The sequence below is a fragment of the Anomalospiza imberbis genome, chromosome 1, assembly GCF_031753505.1.
Source record: "Anomalospiza imberbis isolate Cuckoo-Finch-1a 21T00152 chromosome 1, ASM3175350v1, whole genome shotgun sequence".
In the NCBI taxonomy this organism is placed as follows: Eukaryota; Metazoa; Chordata; class Aves; order Passeriformes; family Viduidae; genus Anomalospiza; species Anomalospiza imberbis.
In genome coordinates this window covers 97,456,487-97,474,704 of record NC_089681.1, presented here as the reverse complement: position 1 = coordinate 97,474,704, position 18,218 = coordinate 97,456,487, and the positions used below count along the sequence as shown (strand labels likewise).

Sequence of the window (18,218 nt, the reverse complement as noted above, 5' to 3'; positions counted from 1 at the left end):
TAAAAACCCTCCACAGAGGATAGAGCCCAGTATACAGTGAACTCAATATACTTATCTTGGATATGCTTATTTAAAGGTTATGATGTCCCTATGGATCCCAAAGATCACCAGTGACTTTCCTGTCCCAATGTCTCACTTCGTTATCATGTTTTACTCTTAAACTCAGTGGACAAAGACTTGCCAATGTTTGAGGTGAAATATCTATGGGACACAGTTCATCTCCTATGTTCTTAGGATGAGGCTTAAATTTGTCTGACTTTGACATCCTCTACAAAAGACCTAAATAAGAACTAATTTGCACAGCTTTCAGTGGCTTTCATTACAGCAAGAAATAGGGGGTTATTTTTGTTATTTGAAGCCTTAAGTTTATTGAGTTTCTGGTGTGAAAGGTCAGTCCTGTTTTGGCAGGAGTTTCTGTTGGCCACTTTTCTAATAGGCATCTGTGATGCTGTCAGAAGATAAACGACACCTCTGGTGTAAAAGCCAATAAAATTGTAAACAAATATATAGATCTGTCTTTACAATATATATAAACATGTATATCATATGGATAATATGCATGTGTATATATATTTATACTTATTTGCATTGCTTAATCCTTTAGAATGTTGTAGTCATGGTCTTTTGTAGTGGCTGGAAGTAGTGCCAAGTAGTGTTTATTTTTGTCCTGTGAACCTAATAGGATAAAACCCAAACCCTCTTTAATCTTATTAAGTGCAAGTCATGATCATGTGACATACTTCAGGTATAGACTCTCTGAAGTCAATGACAATGTTGCTATAGAAAGACTAAAAAAAAACCTGCTGCACAGTCAAAAACATGAGTAAGGTTGTGAAAAGTTTTTAGCTGAAAATCAAAGTGCTGCTTACGAAATCACAAACTTTCCTGTCAGTGGGTTTTACATCTATGTTCCTGTTAGCAGAAGTAGGCATATTAAATCCCATCTGAAGGAGGTCCCAAATCTAGTTCTGGTTTGTGGGTTTTGGTTTTTTTGGGGGGAGATTCCTATGGCGTTTCATCAAAACCAGAGGCATTGAGCACATCAGGGAGGAAGAGTGAGAAGTATTTCAGCTGGCTTCATTGCAGGCTCTGGGGGTGAGCAGGAGACTGCCTCTTCACTGTGGACCCCCCAGCCAGGCAAGCTGCAGGGGATGCCAAGCCAGGCACATTCTTAGATGGCAGTGGTTTTGCAGCCTACCTTTGGGAGGAGGCTAGAAATCCTGCACTTGAGTTTTGGCCATAACAATCTGCAGACACAGTGAATTCCACTTAACAAGGGAAAAGGAGGAGTACACTAAAAAAATGCTCTATAAAGTAGTGTGGTACATCTTAAAGCCTTACAAGTGATCTGTTAAGCTTTTATTTTAAAGAAAGGAAAATATATTTTAAATAAGCCTGTTTCAATATCCAAGTGCAGTAGGTAATGGGTTATACCCTTGCATTTCAGCATTGTCCCTAGGTTTCAAGGTACTCATGATGTTAGAAGGGTTTTTGGGGAAGATATCTTAATGCACACTATGTCTGAGTTTCTGAAAGAGAAAGACCAAAATCCCCAAACCTATGTGTGTTTCAAGGAGTCATTTCCTGGGATTTGAGATTTGGCTTTTGTTGTTGGGGATTTTTATGTTGAGCTAAGATTTATAAATTCCAGGAAAATGTCCAGTGCCAAGATCATTATCATTGTTATTACCTTAATGTTATTCTTTTCACTTGAAAATTACTACCAGTGGAGGATGGAAAAGACAGAAGGGTAGGATAAGGCTTGATTTTATTGATTGTATTTCCTCTGTATTGTATTGTATTTTGGTTTAATTGTGAGATTTGGAGAGGTGTGTTAAATTATTAGTGAGGGTTTTAGTTTACTTTTTCAAACTTTTGTAGTTGATGATACTTGCATTTATTTTCTAAACTCATTATGAATTTAGCCATTTTATTGTAACACTAAGAGTCAATAGCTGTGTTGCAGTTGAATACACCTGTGAATGCAGTTTAAGATTCATTATAATTGAAGCCTTACACACAGAAGTACATCTTACAGTATATCTGGGCATATATTATGCATGCTTTCACAAGTACCACTAGAAAAAAAATATTGGCTAATTCATTTGATTTCTGCCTTTTGTTTCCTGCTTTTAATTTTTGGAGCAGCATGTTTTAAAAATATGTTTTTGTTGTTGAATAAAAATGTGTATAACTATTGGATTTGCACAGTAGCAGGGAGGACTATAGGAGTGGCTTCTCAGAGAAGCTGCTGGAAGCTTCCCCCATGTCCAGTGTCAGTTGACTCCATGACAGACCCACTGCTGGTCAAGGCCAAGGCAATCTGAGATGGTGGTAACACATCTGTGATAAGATATTTAAGCAGGAAAAAAGTTATCATGCAGAAGTAATTGTGGCCAGAGAAGAGTGAGAACATGTGAGAGGAGCAACTCTGCAGATACCAGAGTGGAGAAGGAGGGACAAGAAGTGCTCCAGATGCCAGAGCTGCGATTTCCCTGCAGCCTGTGGTGCAGCCCTTGGTGAAGCAGCTGTGCCCCTGCAGCCCATGGAGGAGACCTACACTCGAGCAGGTAGATGCCCAAATGGCTAGATGCCCAAATGGCTGTGACCCCATAGGAAACCCATGCTTGGGCACTCTCCTGCTGGGGATCTGCAGACCCATGGAGAAAGGAGCCCACACTAGAGCAGGATTTGTGACCCTGTGGGGGACCCACAATTGTAGCAGATGGTTTGAAGGACTGCACACAGTGGAAGGGACCCATGCTGAAGCAGCTAGTGAAGAACTGTAGCCCATGAGAAGGACTCATGTTGGAGAAGTTCATAGAGAATGTTCTCCTGTAGGACAGACCCCATCCTGTAGCAGGGGAAAGACTTCTTTCCCTGAGCATGATGCTTTGAGAGGCTGCCTAGAACAGAGGCTAGACAGTGTTAAAGGAATAAAGTAGGTATTTATTAAAAAGGCCTTCAAAGGATACACCTTAGGCAGTACAAGAGCCCGGCCGTGGCTACACCCAAGATGGACGACAGGTCACACATTTGCACACTTTTTTAAGTTTTGGTCCATTTACATATTGGGGTTGATTATCCAATTACAGCTTCAGGTTATGAAGTCCCATCCTCCCAGATTGCTCTCCTCAATTCACTGTTGTTTATAGTTTTTGTGCCTGAAGCTGCAATGGTGTCTTTGGTTCTTGGTCTGGAAAAGGATTGTTTTGTCTAACTAAACTGTGAAGAGAACTTGCTAACAATTTATATGAAGTTCCGAGTTATATACTAATGCAGTACAGAATCTGGAAAATGTGAAAGCTAAAACTTAAGGCATGAAACAGGACACAGCAGCAGAAACAGCATGTGATGAGCTGACCAAAACTCCCATTCCCCATCTACCTGTGCTGCTCAGAGAGCAGGAGCTTGAGCCCAGCAAGGAGGGAAGAGTAGAGAGAAAGTTTTTTCAAGATTTGTTTTACTTCTCATTGTGCTTCTCCGATTTTGATTTGTAACAAATTCAGCTGATTTCCCCACTCAATAATTTCCCCACAGTTGAGTCTGTTTTGCCAGTGATGGTTATCAATGAGTGATCTTTCCCAGCCCTTATTCAACACATGAACCTTATGTTGCATTTTCTCTCCCTTGCCTAGTTGAGGAGGGTAGTGATATAGTGTCTTTGGTGGGCACCTGGCATCCAGCCAGGATCAAACCACCAGAGTATTTCTCTGTAATAATTCAAAACCAATATCTGTGTTAATAGTACATGCAACCACAATTTAATAGTGTGAAATACATATGCGTGAGAGCATATGTATACATACATCTACATGTGAAGTGAGATGAAGGAAAGCTTACCCCAGAGCCCTTTCTTCTCCCAATGATTTCCTTGTCTCTGATTTTTCCCTGGGTTTTTGGAGAGCATGGACTCATACACACAAGAGTGCATTCATGTTATTAAGCTTATTTTAATAATCCTATGCATAGGTAATGAGGGAATAATGAAGACTAAAAAAATACATGTTCATCCACATTTCCTTTAAATAAAGGTGTAATCAAATGCAATACACTTGACAGATTGCAATAGCATATGTATTTTGGATATACATGTCAGGGTATGAAAAATACAGGAACCGTGTATAATTCTGCACATTCTTTTTCTTGAGTCTTAAGTTTTCTAGATAATTGGATTATGTCTGGATAGGCATTTAATCAAACAATTTTTCTGCAGTTTTATAGAGAAAAGCCTTTTTGTGGGAATAGTACAATCTCAATTACTTCTGAATTTAGTTGAATGTGTGTCAGAGATACTTTGTGTGCTAGTTCTTATGATTGCTTTTTAAATATATCACTGTGGTGTCAAACTGATTTTTCCCTTAGTTTTCATTTTACTTTGTTTTTGTGCGTGGAACTTGGAGGACATGGTTTAGCACATAGAAGTTGCCTTATGCTTGATACTATAATTGGCATAATTGCTAGCAAGTGCAGTGTTTTTTAAAAGCATGTTTTCAAAGTTTTATGAACAAAGGTTTTGTCTTGATTGGCAAACTGATAGTACATTACTAAGTAGGCACCTTTTTGTCATGCTTTGGTTTATGTGGATGATGGTTTTTTCCATTCTGTACCTAAGTATCCATTTTTTTGGTGGTGAATGGTGGCACATCCTGTTGGTGGCCAGTCATTAGTGGTGTTCCCCAGATCTCAATACTGGGACCAGTCCTGTTCAGTATGATGATCTGGATGAGGGGATCAAGTGCACCCTCAGTAAGTTTGTGGATGACACCAGATTACGAGGGAGTGTTGATCTGCTGGAGAGTAGGAAGGCTTTGCATAGAGTTCTGGACAGTCTGGATTGATGGGCTGTGAGAGCAATAGTATGAGGTTCAACATGGCCAAGATCTAAGTCCTGCACTTGGGTCACAACAACCCCATGCATCACTACAGGCTGGGGGAAGAGTGGCTGGAAGACTACTCAGAGGAAAACGAGCAGTGGTTTAACAGCATCTGAACATGATCCAGTGTGTGCTCAGATGGCCAAGAAAGCCAATGGCATCCTGAGCTATCCTGGGAATGATGTGGCCAGCAAGACCAGGAAAGTGATTGTTCTCTTGTACTCAGCATTGCTGAGGCCACATCTCGAATCGTGTGTCCATTTCTGGGCACCTCATTACAAGAAAGAGCATGTCCAGAGAAGGGTAACTAAGCTGTCTGAAGGGTCTGGAGCACATTTTATGAGAAGTGGATGAGAGAGCTGTAGTTGTTTAGTCTGGAGAAAAGGAGTCTCAGGGGTGACCCTATTACACTCTACAACTTACCTGGAAGGACATGAGTGTTGGACTCGTCTCTCAGGAAACCAGCAACAGGATGGGAGGAAATGGCCTCAAGCTGTGCCAGAGAAGGTTCAGGTTGGACATCAGGAATAATTTCTTCACAGTTGTTAAACATTAGAATGGACTGCCTAGGGAGGTGGTAGAATAACCATCCCTGCGGATCTTCAAGAAAAAGCAGGATGTGGCACTTAGTGCCATGGTCTAGTCAACCAGGTGGTTTTTGACCAAAGGATGGACTTGATTATATCAGAGGTCTTTTTCAACCTTAATGGTTCTATGATGCTATGATTCTAAGTACTTTCCATAGTGGAGAAATGTGTAGCTGTACATTAGCACATATGGGAATGGGTCATAGAGTCAAGCCTGGCCAAATAGCATAGTTGAAATGTAGCCATCCTCACAGTGAATGAGGGTCAGCTGACCAAAAAATTAGGTTCAGCAGTTCTCAGCAAGCAGGGAAGAGAAATATTTAGCTGGTGTAGTACAGTGAAAGTCAGTGTAAGTCTAATTGGTCTGTTAAAATGAGAGTGTGGCAACAAAGGAGGTGGAACTTCTCACTGTGGCACCAGATCCCAGTTTCTCCTTACACTGTCATATCAAAAGCCTTCGTGGGGTCCCCTGGCTAGCTCTGGACCCCGGCTTCGCTGATAAGGACAAAAGCAAAAGACAAAAGGCGCTCTTCTTCTCAAACATTCCACAACTTTATTGTGGAAACCCTCCAGGGGAAAGAGAGTCTGGGAGGGATGTAGTAGCGTCCAGAAAAAGAAAGAGAGCTCTGGGAAGGAGCCGTTCAGGAAAAGAAAGAGGTTGAGGGTCTCTTGGCAGGAGATTTTAAACACGGGGGAAGGGGGGGCAGACAAAGGGCGACCACAGCCGATGGGATACTGATGGGAGGGGTGAGGGAAGGAACTGACCCGGGGTAAGACCACCACCACAGGACCTTGGAGGAGGAGGGGTGTGTGGAACAAACCATGTGATACAAACAAACCACTTAGTGCAATATAAAAACTACTCCGTGCAAAATAATAACTAAATAAACTACTCAGTGCAACATAATGTTTCACCACCTGCCCTACACATCCCTTAAAAGATAGGAGGAACAAAAACTGATTGGTTTTGTTGACTGTTCCTGAAAATTATTTTGGGGCTTAATCACTTGAGTTGAATGAACAATATATGCTGCCTCTTCAGCTTCTGAGGTACTGTCCTTTAAAAAATTACTGCAATAGCTTTTCACCAGTTAAGATAAAAGTTTATGAGTGAGAGAGTTGGAAGTATCTAGTAAATAGAAAAATTTTTGTCTTCCCTTTTTTACTCAAATATTTGCTGTGTTGGCTGGGATCGGTAAGCTATCTGTAAAATAGGTTCCATCCAGGGATGAGAAGGAAGAGGTGAGAGACTTTAATTAATCATACAGAAGTAGCTGTTTTCTCAAAATAAGGAGCAAATCCAAGATATTTCAAGCCAGGCTTGCTGGGTTTCAGGGTGGGATGTGCCTACAGCATTTACTAGTGAGATCATGGACTAGGACATGAAATTTCTCCCTAATGCCAAAGGAAACTTCATTTTTCCCTCTAGTTCTTTTTATGAAACAACTGTTGAGGTTCCCCAACCCCCTTTCAAGTTTATTTTCTGGTAATGAATCAAAGGATCGATTTATTATTAGTATACAGATCCAGGTGCCCCACTGCCCCATATCTTCATATGCAGATTTGGCTGTGTGAATGTTAGCATACTCAAGTATGTAGTTTTGCTAGCTCTTTAAGCACTGGGATGGTGAGGGTCAATTGGTGAAACAGCAGTTCACAGAATTTATAGTGTGTGACATTCATATTTCTTGACGTGGTTTGGTAGAGGAATATCTATGTGTTGAAAATAAAGGAAAACCTTCAGTCCTTGTGACATCTTTAAAACAGACCTTTACGGTACATCCAAAATATGTTTTTATTCCATTTTATAATTTAATGTGATATCCAATATTCTTTAATCATTGCATTCAAGAGGTTAGGTAAATGCTAGTTTCATTACAAGGTCTAGATGAGCAAGTCTGTATTGAGTCTATAACTCCCTCTCTGTAATATTTTTTCTAACAGGCAATGATTAATAGTAATTTGCACATTATAGTTGCTATTGACGCTGGTTTATCATTGACTTGGCCTTCATGTCATTGACATTGTTACTTGCATTCCACCTGTGTTTGGAAATTATTTACAAGATAATAAAGGTTTGAAGCTTGAGATCCAGAGCTGTTATGTTAAAAGAGTAAAGCCATCTTAATTTCTTTCCATCATTAACATCTTTTTTCTGCTTTTGAGTGATTCTGTCACCCACTTTGCTTTGGCAAGTGGAGAGCTATATACAGAAGAGTTCCTGACCACAAGGTGCTTGCTTGAAGTTGCCAAATAAATTCTATTTCTGTAAAGTGAAACAAAACTCAAAGGATTTTCAGCCTGAGAGGAGAAATTCCTTGAAATGTACATTAAAATGTTTCCTGGACCAATGACTGCTTTTTGAGCTATAGCCACCTGTGCTAATTACTGCAGTCTATCTTCAGAGTTACTATCAGTAACAGGATGATTTTTTCCCCAGCTTGCAATATATACTCACTGTTCATGAGAGGCACTGTGGCCTTCCCAGGTGGCCTGGTGCCACCACTGAGTGCTACCTCCACTGCCTAAGAAGCTGGCCTCAAAGAAGCAGTGCATCCTGACACTGCGCACAGCTCTCCCTGAGCTTCCCCCCGTCCAATCCCTGGGTTGTGCAGTACTGAGAGAGTCGGGTACTGATGGCAATGGTTGTTTGAAGGCTTTGTGCATTTGGAACTCCTGAAACAGATGAGCAAAAGAAAAAAACCAAACCCCCAAAATGAGATACTGATATTTCCAAGCAAAAGTGAATTCCCGTTGCCTTTGGCATTGGTTGTGGACTGGAGCTGGGGAAGGTCTGTGCCTGGCAAGGTCCAGCCCAGAAACACGGAAGAAATACTGTCTGCTCAGTTACCAGAGAGTACTGCTGACAAAGACACAAAGCAGACATCAGACTGCTAGTTATCTGAAGAAAAGAGAGGCTTAAAGGGCTTTCGAGGATGATAAACAGAGCAAATTCTATGACATATCTGAAGTAGATCAGACACACTATTTCAGTGATTTCAGATGATCTTGAATTCTTGCATAATGCCAGTGAGTTCCCAGTCAGTAATAACAATAATCCTCTTTGTGTTCTTGCAGTTTTAAAATACCATACAAAGCATTATTTTAGAGGTAAGTGTGGTATCTCTGGAATTTTGTATTAGAATAAGCTGTATGCACATGAGGGGGCCTCAAATATTAAATTACTCTGAGCTGTACTTGTTGTCAGTCATGAGGAAACTCAGTCAGAGCCAGAGCTTTTATTTGAAAAAAATCCTTAGCCTTTTATGAACTCAGGCATCCCTAATTGCACTAGATATGTGGATAACTGCAACCCACATTCTTTTGTACCTCACTTGCTGTGGAAAGAAAGTACATTAGTATGTTCAGGAGGTGGCTGTTAAGTTAACTGGTGTCCTTGAAGCCTCATTGAAGGCATTTAGAGAACTGCGAGGCAGGGAGAGATAAGTAGGAGCAAAATAAAAACTTTGCTTTCCAAACCCTAGAGAAACTCATGAGTTGTTGATAGCACAACTGAAGGGCTTAGACCAAGATCATGAATTTTCCCAGTGTCCAGTGTAAGCTTCTACCTTTGGTGCAGGTCAGAGAATTTCCAAATAGCTAGTAGGGATAGTTATAAAGTCTATATGCCAGAAACGATATAGTAGGTACATGCATAGTACCTAACTTTTGAGACTCAGCATAGCATGAGGTGGACAGTGCAAATAGCCCTCTCTTGTGATATTTTCTCAGGAAATTTATTTTAAGACTTCTTGGATGAGGATGCTGTTCATGATCCTCTGTGGTGTTAAGTGCACTGGTTCGCAGACAGGCACCATAGAACAAGGAAACTAATAACAACAAGGAAAGCAGTAACAAGAGTGTGTGCTCTGACAACAGATGCAGGGTTCCTCAGAATTCACTCTTGTTTTGCTGCTTTTGTATCCTTTGGAAAACAAGCAGCATCACAAGAAAAAATCTGAACGAGTTAAATAAATTTTCAACATCTTCAAAACAGGAGTGTTCTGCCAACAACACAAGACTTCCAGGACATTTTCTCATCAGTTCCGGAATGTATGCACTAGTACCCAAGATTTGGGAGGAGGATTTTTTCAGTTTAAACAATAACAATAAAAAAAGACCTTTAATTTGAGTATAGCTAAGGAAAGAGAAAAGTAAACTACTGGCAAATGTATTTTCTAGCAACTTGAGGTTTTTTCCCTTTTAAAAATATACAGATTATTTTAATAATTCCTTAATTAAGTTTCAATGCCTTTCATTGGTGGTTTTAATCAAAAGTTCTTTAGGAAATAACAGGTAATTAGAAGAGTTTTAAAAAGTATTATGTAAACTCTGGCACAGATAGTCCGCAGTATTCAGCACAATACATAAATTACCTTAAGTTCAGAAATTAATATAACTTTCTGTTGAGAGCCACATCGGGCATATCCTTTTCACATGTTTAGTATTGTTCTGTTGCATCTCCTTACTGACACTGCAGATGCAGTATCTACTTGTAGGTTGTGTGCTTAGAAAAGCAAAGAGCTAGAAGGTCATAAATGAGTGTTAGAATAGTTGAATTCACACATTCTCTGCGAGAACACTGGTGAATGCAAAATAACACAAATTACCTGTACTTATATGAATGTTTGCTTTTGCTGATAGTCATAATATGGTAGAAGAGTTATCAGACAGATAAAAGCCTGGTATTGGAGTACCAGTGTTGAAGGGCAGTTAATGGGCGGGGGAAGATTAAGGAGACGTTTTAGGCAAGGAACTTGCAACCAGTCATGGGTGGAGATGAGTGGGGAGAAAGTTGAGGAAGTGATGACTCTGAATTGGCACCAAGGCCTACATCAGTTCAGAGGAGTTTTTCTACCTTTGGGGAAGAAATGAATGAAGCTAAGGGTGGGAAAAATAAAAACCAGTTCATATAATTATATGAGCTGCCAGGTCAGGCTCAGGAAGATTGGAAGGTTTCGGTTGGACATAAGTGAGGGAGAGAATGGTCAGGTTGTACTCGCTAGCCAGTAAGTCATGCCATACCAGCTATGCAAGACTCACTTTGGAAGAAACCCATATGGGGTCTAATTTGAAAATGGTATGTCAAGATGAGGCTGAGGAAGTTTCAATGTCTTGAACTTGTGTGTTTCATTGCTCATATTATAATGATGAGGAACCTTTTTTTTTCTGTGATAAAGAACTTTGAGAAAAAGACTGTGAGCCAGCCTGAGCTTCATATTTCTCATAACCAGGTCAACATTTGCAATGAAGTAATAATACAGTTATTTGACTAATTAGCTGACTATTTATCTGATTGACTAAGAGTATGTAACACTCTGAAATGTTCCAGAAAGAAAGTTTTCCAGATAAATTTTCTCACTGTATTGTTAGAAGGGAAACAGCCAACCCTTATGGTGATGTTTTCTATGCAAACTAGGAACTGCTATGAACCTCATGCAGTAAGCTGAGATTTTCAAATGGGTTGTATAGTCATAGAGTAGCACTGCACATCAAAAGCATGACCTAACATCAGCAAGAAGTGGTATCTGCAGTTTCTGTAAGCCCTGAGTTGCACTGCTGTTCCTTATTTGTAAGATAAGACAGGGCCAACTCTTCAGCCTCCTGGCACAGTGTGAAAATTGATTTTAGAGAGCTGACCACCATAGGAAATCACATAAAGAAACAATTTTCTCTCCCTCCAGAACAGCACACTGAAATTGAAGCCTGAAGCTAAACAGTGAGCAGTGAAGGAAAACCAAAATATTAGCTGAGTTTCTCCATCTTAATCACAGAGCAAACCAAGGAGTCCACGGGAAAAGTTTTCTGGGTAGCCTTTAATTTATAAATTTGTGGGAGGCTGAACCAGTATGATGAAGCCGAACTCATTTCTGCTGTTTCCTAGCATTGAAAAGTTTTATTACCATTACTAGAATCACTCAAGTTGGAAGGGACCCATAGGGATAACTAAATCCAACTCCCTTGCTCCTCATAGGACTCTCTAATTAAACCATATAACCTAAAGCATTACTCAGACAAGTTTGGTGCCCTGACCACTTTCCTGGAGAGCATGTTGCTGATTGACCACCCTCTCAGGGAATAACCTTTTCATACTCTCCACTCTGAACTTCAGTAATGTTGTATTAATATTAATCATTAAACTGGACAGTATGCTAATGAAGCCAGAAAGTCATTCAAGTAAATTTCCTGCACTTACTAAACTTTTCCAAGCAACAATAAGCAAAACCAGTGAATTCAATGTTATCTTGTAATTTCCTTTTACAGCTAATAAAACCATGGGTATCTGCCTGCCAACTGTTTGGTCTGTAAAGGCATCAATATGCAAAATGAAGAAGGGGTGCTGCTCTTCTGTTATCAGTATGAGGATTCTCTCAGTTATCCTGATCTTTGACATCTCTGAAGGGATATGGCCTTGAGGAGAGGAGACAGTTTCTTGGGTCTGTCTGGTCGCTGTCACCATACTGGATAGCTATGTAATTAGAAACCCCTCTTGACAGAACACAGGCTAGGCATTGATGGAAGATGGTTTTCCCCAGTTAGCAAGGGACATTTGAATGACCCAGAACCGATAATGTTTTCAGAGGACACAGGTGGGAAATTTTTCATTTGGTGCTCAGACTATGTGTTCTCTCAATCACTCTCATGAAACTGGAGAACCTTCCAGATTCCTGAAAGGAAAAGGCTAGTGAAAGGGATGCTTTGCCCATGAAGCACTTATTTTTCTATTTTGTGTTCGTTTTAGAGGAGAAAATCTAACACGTATGTGGATGGTAGCTCCATACTACTGAAGGTAGATATTAGATCTGCTAAGTAGTGCCATCTTTCGTATTTCCAGAAATGGAAGCCTACTAAAGATTGCAAGGAAGCAAATCCATAGAGAAACTGAATGGGAAGGCCACTCCTCTGGCATTTTAGTAGTATTGCAGTAATGTCACTCCATTAGGCATCTGAAGGTGTGCACTGATTTTCTCCTTACATTATTTTTGCTTCTCATGAAACCAGTGAAATATTGTCTTAGGTAAGAAAGATAGTATTTGATCTATCATTTTCTAGAAATATGTGCCCTGATTTGAACCATGATTTTGAAGCTAAATATATGTAGAACATTCACGTTGTGCTTGGGTCAGAATGTGAAAGACAGAAAGGCATTTCCTGGAGATGCCTATGACCCAAGTGCATAGTTCAGGAAGCTCCTTCCACTCGTTCTTATTCCAGGTGAGAATGTAACTTCTAAGTGCATATTTGAAGTAACTCAGGAAATGTACATGCACATGAGCTTTTCAAACTGCAGTAAATAGTGAAAATAGGTCAAATAAATTATATGTTCTGTAGCAAGAGATTCTCAGCTGCATGTCTGGAATAAAATTAATTTATAGAGTGAGATATCTAAAATTTAGGTATTTGTATTATAGCAGATACCATAAGCACTATAGTTCAGGTGATGATATAATCAACAGTAGGCCTAGAGAGGTATCCAATCCAATCTGCATTCGGTCTGTGAAACTGTTTTCTGCAAACTTTTACTACCATGGGAGCAGTGACATGTTAATCACATAGCAGTCACTTGCTGTGTAGGCTTTTAAAAGCATATATCAGATTCCAGAGCTGAATCATACTCCTAAAGTTTAGTGAGATGAACTTGCCCACAGTGGCAGTGTATTAAACTGTTCCCTGATAATCCTGTAATGGGAATGTGCTCATCTGGAGCTAGCCACTTATTTTATGGAGCAACGAAACATTCCATTCACCAGAAGAATTTCTGCTGTAAGTTGAGTCATCAGTCAAGCAGTATTGGGCTGTTCTAACCTTTTGCATTTGAATTATTGACTGTCCACAGTCAATGTTTATCATGAGGAGATGCTCATTCCTCTACTTTATCTATGCAACCACTGTCTCACTAAAGGTTAGTATCCATACCAGCATGACTCATCTTGTAGACCAGAGCAAGAGATCAGGGCACTGAATGTCACCAGAACCAGATTAACTTTCTTTTCTACATCTGTGTATTGCATGGTTTGGTCACTGTTTCCCAACACTGTTCTTTCCTCATGGTACAGGTACCTGGAAAACTACCATAGAAAACCTATATTCTTGATCATTTGAAAGCTTTCTTTTAATAAATGGAGAGAATAACTGTTATCCAAGAATTTGGTCTGAACCCCTGACTCTAATATGTTTCGTCATGCAGTATTTCCTCATGATCTGTCTTTTAGAGCAAGGTTCTGATGGCAGTCTTCTTCCCAATGCTGGTCTGACTAATGTGAAATAAGGAAGTACAACACAGTGCTATGATGGGAAATATTTAATTTTCCATAGTATTTCATCATGGTGGTGTTTCTTAGTAATCTTCTTTTTCTCCCCAAATCTGTAATCTCATGGTCTTTTTTATTTTCTTGCAGGAGGAGCTGGGCATTGCTTGTGAGTTACTGGAGTCAGATTTCCTCAAGTGCAGTGTGGGATTTCCTTTCATGAGATCTAAATCTAGGGTAAATTTGTGATATTTGCATTTGCAGAATATTGGTTCATTTACCTCTGTCTCCAAGGAGTGTCTGGAAAGCCAACTGCTCTGATAAATGTTTGTTATTGATAATTTCTCTAGCTTGCTAAGACAGATATCCAAGCCTTTCACAGTTACAGAGGCTAGCTATCCTTTTTCCCACCAGAGAGGGCCAATGATATTGCCCTGGGCACTGCAGTAAAATAGCTTTGAAAAATGGTGCAAAAGTTGCAGCTGTGGAAAATTTACATATTTCCTCTGCAAAAAAATTAGAAAAGGACTCTCTATCTCATGTTGCCTCTGTGAGTTTTTTGTCTTCTTTCACATTAAAATGCCGCTGGATTTATACAAATGACAATGAAAATGCACTAATGACATTTTCTTCTTATGGTCTCTGGTAGATTTTTTTAAAGAGGGTTTTGTTCTGTAAGAGAAAAGAAGATACACTCTCTTATAATGTTTAAAAATCCAGCTGGGTTCTTTCTGCCACTAAAATGATCTATATAAATGACCAACCCAGAAAGGTGAGAAAACGAGGAATAACTTAACAATGATCTGAAAAAAATTAGTCTGAAATTCTTCAGAAAGTTTCCATTTCAAAAGCAAATCCATTTGAGTTGATGTATCCTTTGACCTAACATAAAAGTTTTTGTTTTCTGTTTTTATAATTGACTCTTTTGTGCTATTTTGAAAAAGTAAAAAATATTTTAAATGGAATTGAAAAAATACATGCAGTAGCAAAATATTATCTAGAATGTAAGAATGTAAGCCATTGACATTACAATGGATTTGGACACTGTTTCACTTGGCCAAAGTCTGTTTTGGAGTTAGGCAGAAAAATTACACGGAGAAATAATCCATCAAAGTAAAATTCTTATTTCAAAATTAGCACCTGTTTTCACCCATTATGATGTGTGTCCTGAATGCTGCTTTAGCATGTGCCACTTCAAGTCTCCAAATGCAGGCTTCTGGTGTGGCCTTTATTCCCCCAAAAGATCTTTCATCAGCAAATAACATACAGAGTAGTGCTGACATAGTTTCAGGTAGTGATCCTCCTGTTCTGCAGGACTCATTCCCAGGCAGATGATGTCCTCAAGAAATATCTTTGAATGGCAATTCTAGTAAAGGTCTTCTCTTAATGAAGGAAAATCCAAACTCTATAGTATTTGAAGAGAAATACAATTACTAAAACTTACAAGATAATTTCCAGTAGAAGTGCTCTTACATGTATCAAAATATGCCACTTTTTTAAAATTAGGCCAGTAAAATATAAATAAAGTTTCAGAATAAATGCATTTTGAAACAATATCCAGAATCTCTAAATATGACTTCTTTTTTGCACAGTATGAATTCAGTGTGATCTTTGACACAAGCCATTTGACCGGGCAGGAAGAAACACTTACCTTTCTTGTCACTGCCCAAAGGTAAGGGGACCCTTTTATGTGTAGATGACTTGGATATTCTTTGTTACATGAAGTGTGCATTACGTGTGTTTGACAATTACATGATATTAGCTGTAGATATGTATATGTGTAGTAAATTGGTTAAATTACTGAGGCTAAATGCATTTGGCTAAATGTATTTTGGTGATGCAGAGGAACTATGTATTGAAGCTTCCTGAAAAATGAGGTGGGATCATATATAGGTTTTCTTTGCCAGGCAGTTGCCATTCTGAAGGATGATTCTGTATTCTCTCAGTTGAAAGGCTCTTGTGTTTCAGTGGCTATCTCTTTGGACCATGTATCAAGTGCAGCTCAGCTGCAATTGATGATCAACACAAGATAGCCCAACCCCTTTGTTCCAGCATTTGAATGAAAGGAACATGCTGGGATGCAAACAGAAAAAGATAAATCAGATGGTCAAGGATCCCAGTGTTAGGTTCTAAAGTCATGTTTGTATTTTTCCCCATTCTGGATCTTCAGTGAGCCATGACAGACTGTGGAAAACATCTAGATAGTGTACTTCCCAAAGAGCACTTCAAGTTGGCATTGAAGTAGGGTGTTGCAAAGTATGCATGCATAGGCATTATATCTTGGGCAGGATAAAAGGTGTGACACATACTCTGTGCCTTCTAAGATGATGTACCATGAAGAAGCACACTGCATGGGTGATTCATTCACAAGCACTGCCAATGTCTTTATGGGAACCAATGCATGGCTGCGTTAACATTGGCCATGAACTGCTGCTTTGATGTGTTGGGTGTTTGACTAGTTCCTTCTCCCATTTACTGTGTAAATGAGCCAACTTCATATCCTTATGTATCCAAATCAGGATCTTCAGTCTGAATTCTCCTCCCAAATGGGATGACACCTCTACAAAAAGCTAGAGATGAGAGATAAGATGTAGCAGCTGCTGAGTGACTGCTCTCATAAGGCATAGTCCTCCCCTGCAGTAACAGCTGTAGGTGGGAACAAGATCCTGCAGCACACAGGACTGGTATCAGAAAATGAAAGTGAGACACTTCACCATGTCTTGCATGTTAGCAAAGTTTTATTCTCCATCAGATGTTCATCATGTGTTCAGATGACCTTATGATGCTTCTCAGTCAGAGACATCAGTATCTTCTAGGTGAATGCCAGTTGGTGCAAAGATGGGTCAGCAGTGCTTTAAATTTGCACAGCCAGTGTTTTCCAAGCTTGGATAGCACAGGACTTCCCTCTGTAATCTCATTTCTTGTATTTCTGTGCCCTACCAGTGAGAAGTACTAGTCTGTGCCTTTAGATGAGCAAAGAAATAAACAGTAATTGTTACACATTGAGTGCATGCTTAGAGATGTTACAAGAAAGTTTCTCATTGTAGAAGGTTGAGAGAAGATAGTTATGTTCTGAAGGATTTAGCTGAACCTCCAAAGAGAGTAGTAGTGCAGGTCTCAGTGCTGATTACCCTCATTTCCTCTGTGACTTTAAGGCAAATTGCTTAATTCCCTTGCTATCAAATGAGTTTAACAAAATCTTTCTACCACAAGAGTTGCAGGGAGCCCTGAGGTAAAGTCAGTTATGAGGAAATTGAGAGAAAGTACCTGTGCTGCAGTCAGACTGCAACAGGTGAAGGCATTGTTTCCACACAGAACTGGAGCTAGTCTGGCAGAAATAGCTGGTCAGGGAAGCTATGTCATGCTGTCATGGGAAAGCAAGTGTTGCCTTTTAAGTGTCTACTTGAGCCTGTCCCGTGTAGCTGCGAATTTGGCAGTAGAATCTGTGACAAGAGACTGGTTCAGTATTGGAACAAATGGAGAATGAAGTAAACATCTCATTATATTGCTCTTACACTATTTGGCTGTTTTTAAAAAAACCAGCAAACCTTCTTCTTTGCTTCCAGGTGTGAACTGTTTTTCTAGAGCTAGATTCACTGAGCTGTGTTCTCCTTTTCTGACAGTACCTTTACTCCATTTGAAACAGATAAGAACATATCCATGAACCCTGTGTAGAATTCTACTTGCTTATTCTGTGTGCACCACCATGGTATCTTGTTATTTATGTTGGATAAGAAATGTCTCAGTTTTGGACTCTTCTGTGAGCCTGTTCAGAGGAAAAGCTTTTATTAAGTGGGGTTCTTTCCCAGGGGTGAAAATTTGTGCGGCTTTCTATCTGGGCCATATTTTACCAGCAGACGAAGGTGATGTGTCAGTTGCAGAAAGGTGAGCTGTAAGTAAGCATGTATGTAGCCAGCAGGCTCTATTTTTGTAATCTGAGCAACTCATAATCTGTATGGTATCTCTTGGGATGTTATTGCCTGCTGTTGTCTCAGTGGTACTGTCCTCAAATAGATATGATCAGATCTTTTGTTTTGCCAGTTTGATTTGTGAGTAAATCCAATGAACTGCAAGGTAATAGTGATTCCAGAGTACTGCTGAAGAAATTGGAAATATATTTAACATATCTTTCAAGATTGTTTTTCTGAGCTGTCACCCAACAAGCAGACTCATCATCAGAATTAGAATAGTTGCAGGTTTGTGCACTAGACATGCATTACAGAAACCTTTCCCAGACTTCATACATAAAGTATTCACACTGAAATAGACTTAAATGAGAGCTAATTGCTCACTTTTTTTCTTTCTTCATTTTGGTTTTGACTGGCTTAGGCAACTGCCTTTGACAATGTAAAGTAGAAGTGCTTTCATTTTGGCAGCTAAGTACAGGAAGAGGGGGAAAGAGAGGGTGGAATTGCTAAGAGGTTATGGCCAGTTCACTACAAGGGTATTGCCTGAAAAACTGCTTGCAGTAGCAGCAAATTGATGCTATAGTACAGTGCAGGAAC

At 39.6% G+C, this 18,218-nt stretch overlaps 1 protein-coding gene across 8 annotated transcripts in view; it reads left to right on the top strand.

Moving 5' to 3' along the window:
- Positions 1–18,218, top strand: part of ITGA9 (integrin subunit alpha 9) — a 265,797-nt gene that overhangs the window by 165,154 nt on the left and 82,425 nt on the right. For all 8 annotated transcript variants that reach the window (XM_068201244.1, XM_068201235.1, XM_068201190.1 and 5 more), the window contains 2 exons: positions 13,864–13,950; positions 15,306–15,385. In XM_068201244.1, coding sequence (XP_068057345.1) covers positions 13,864–13,950; positions 15,306–15,385 — 167 coding nt within the window. The remainder of the gene's footprint in view (positions 1–13,863; positions 13,951–15,305; positions 15,386–18,218) is intronic.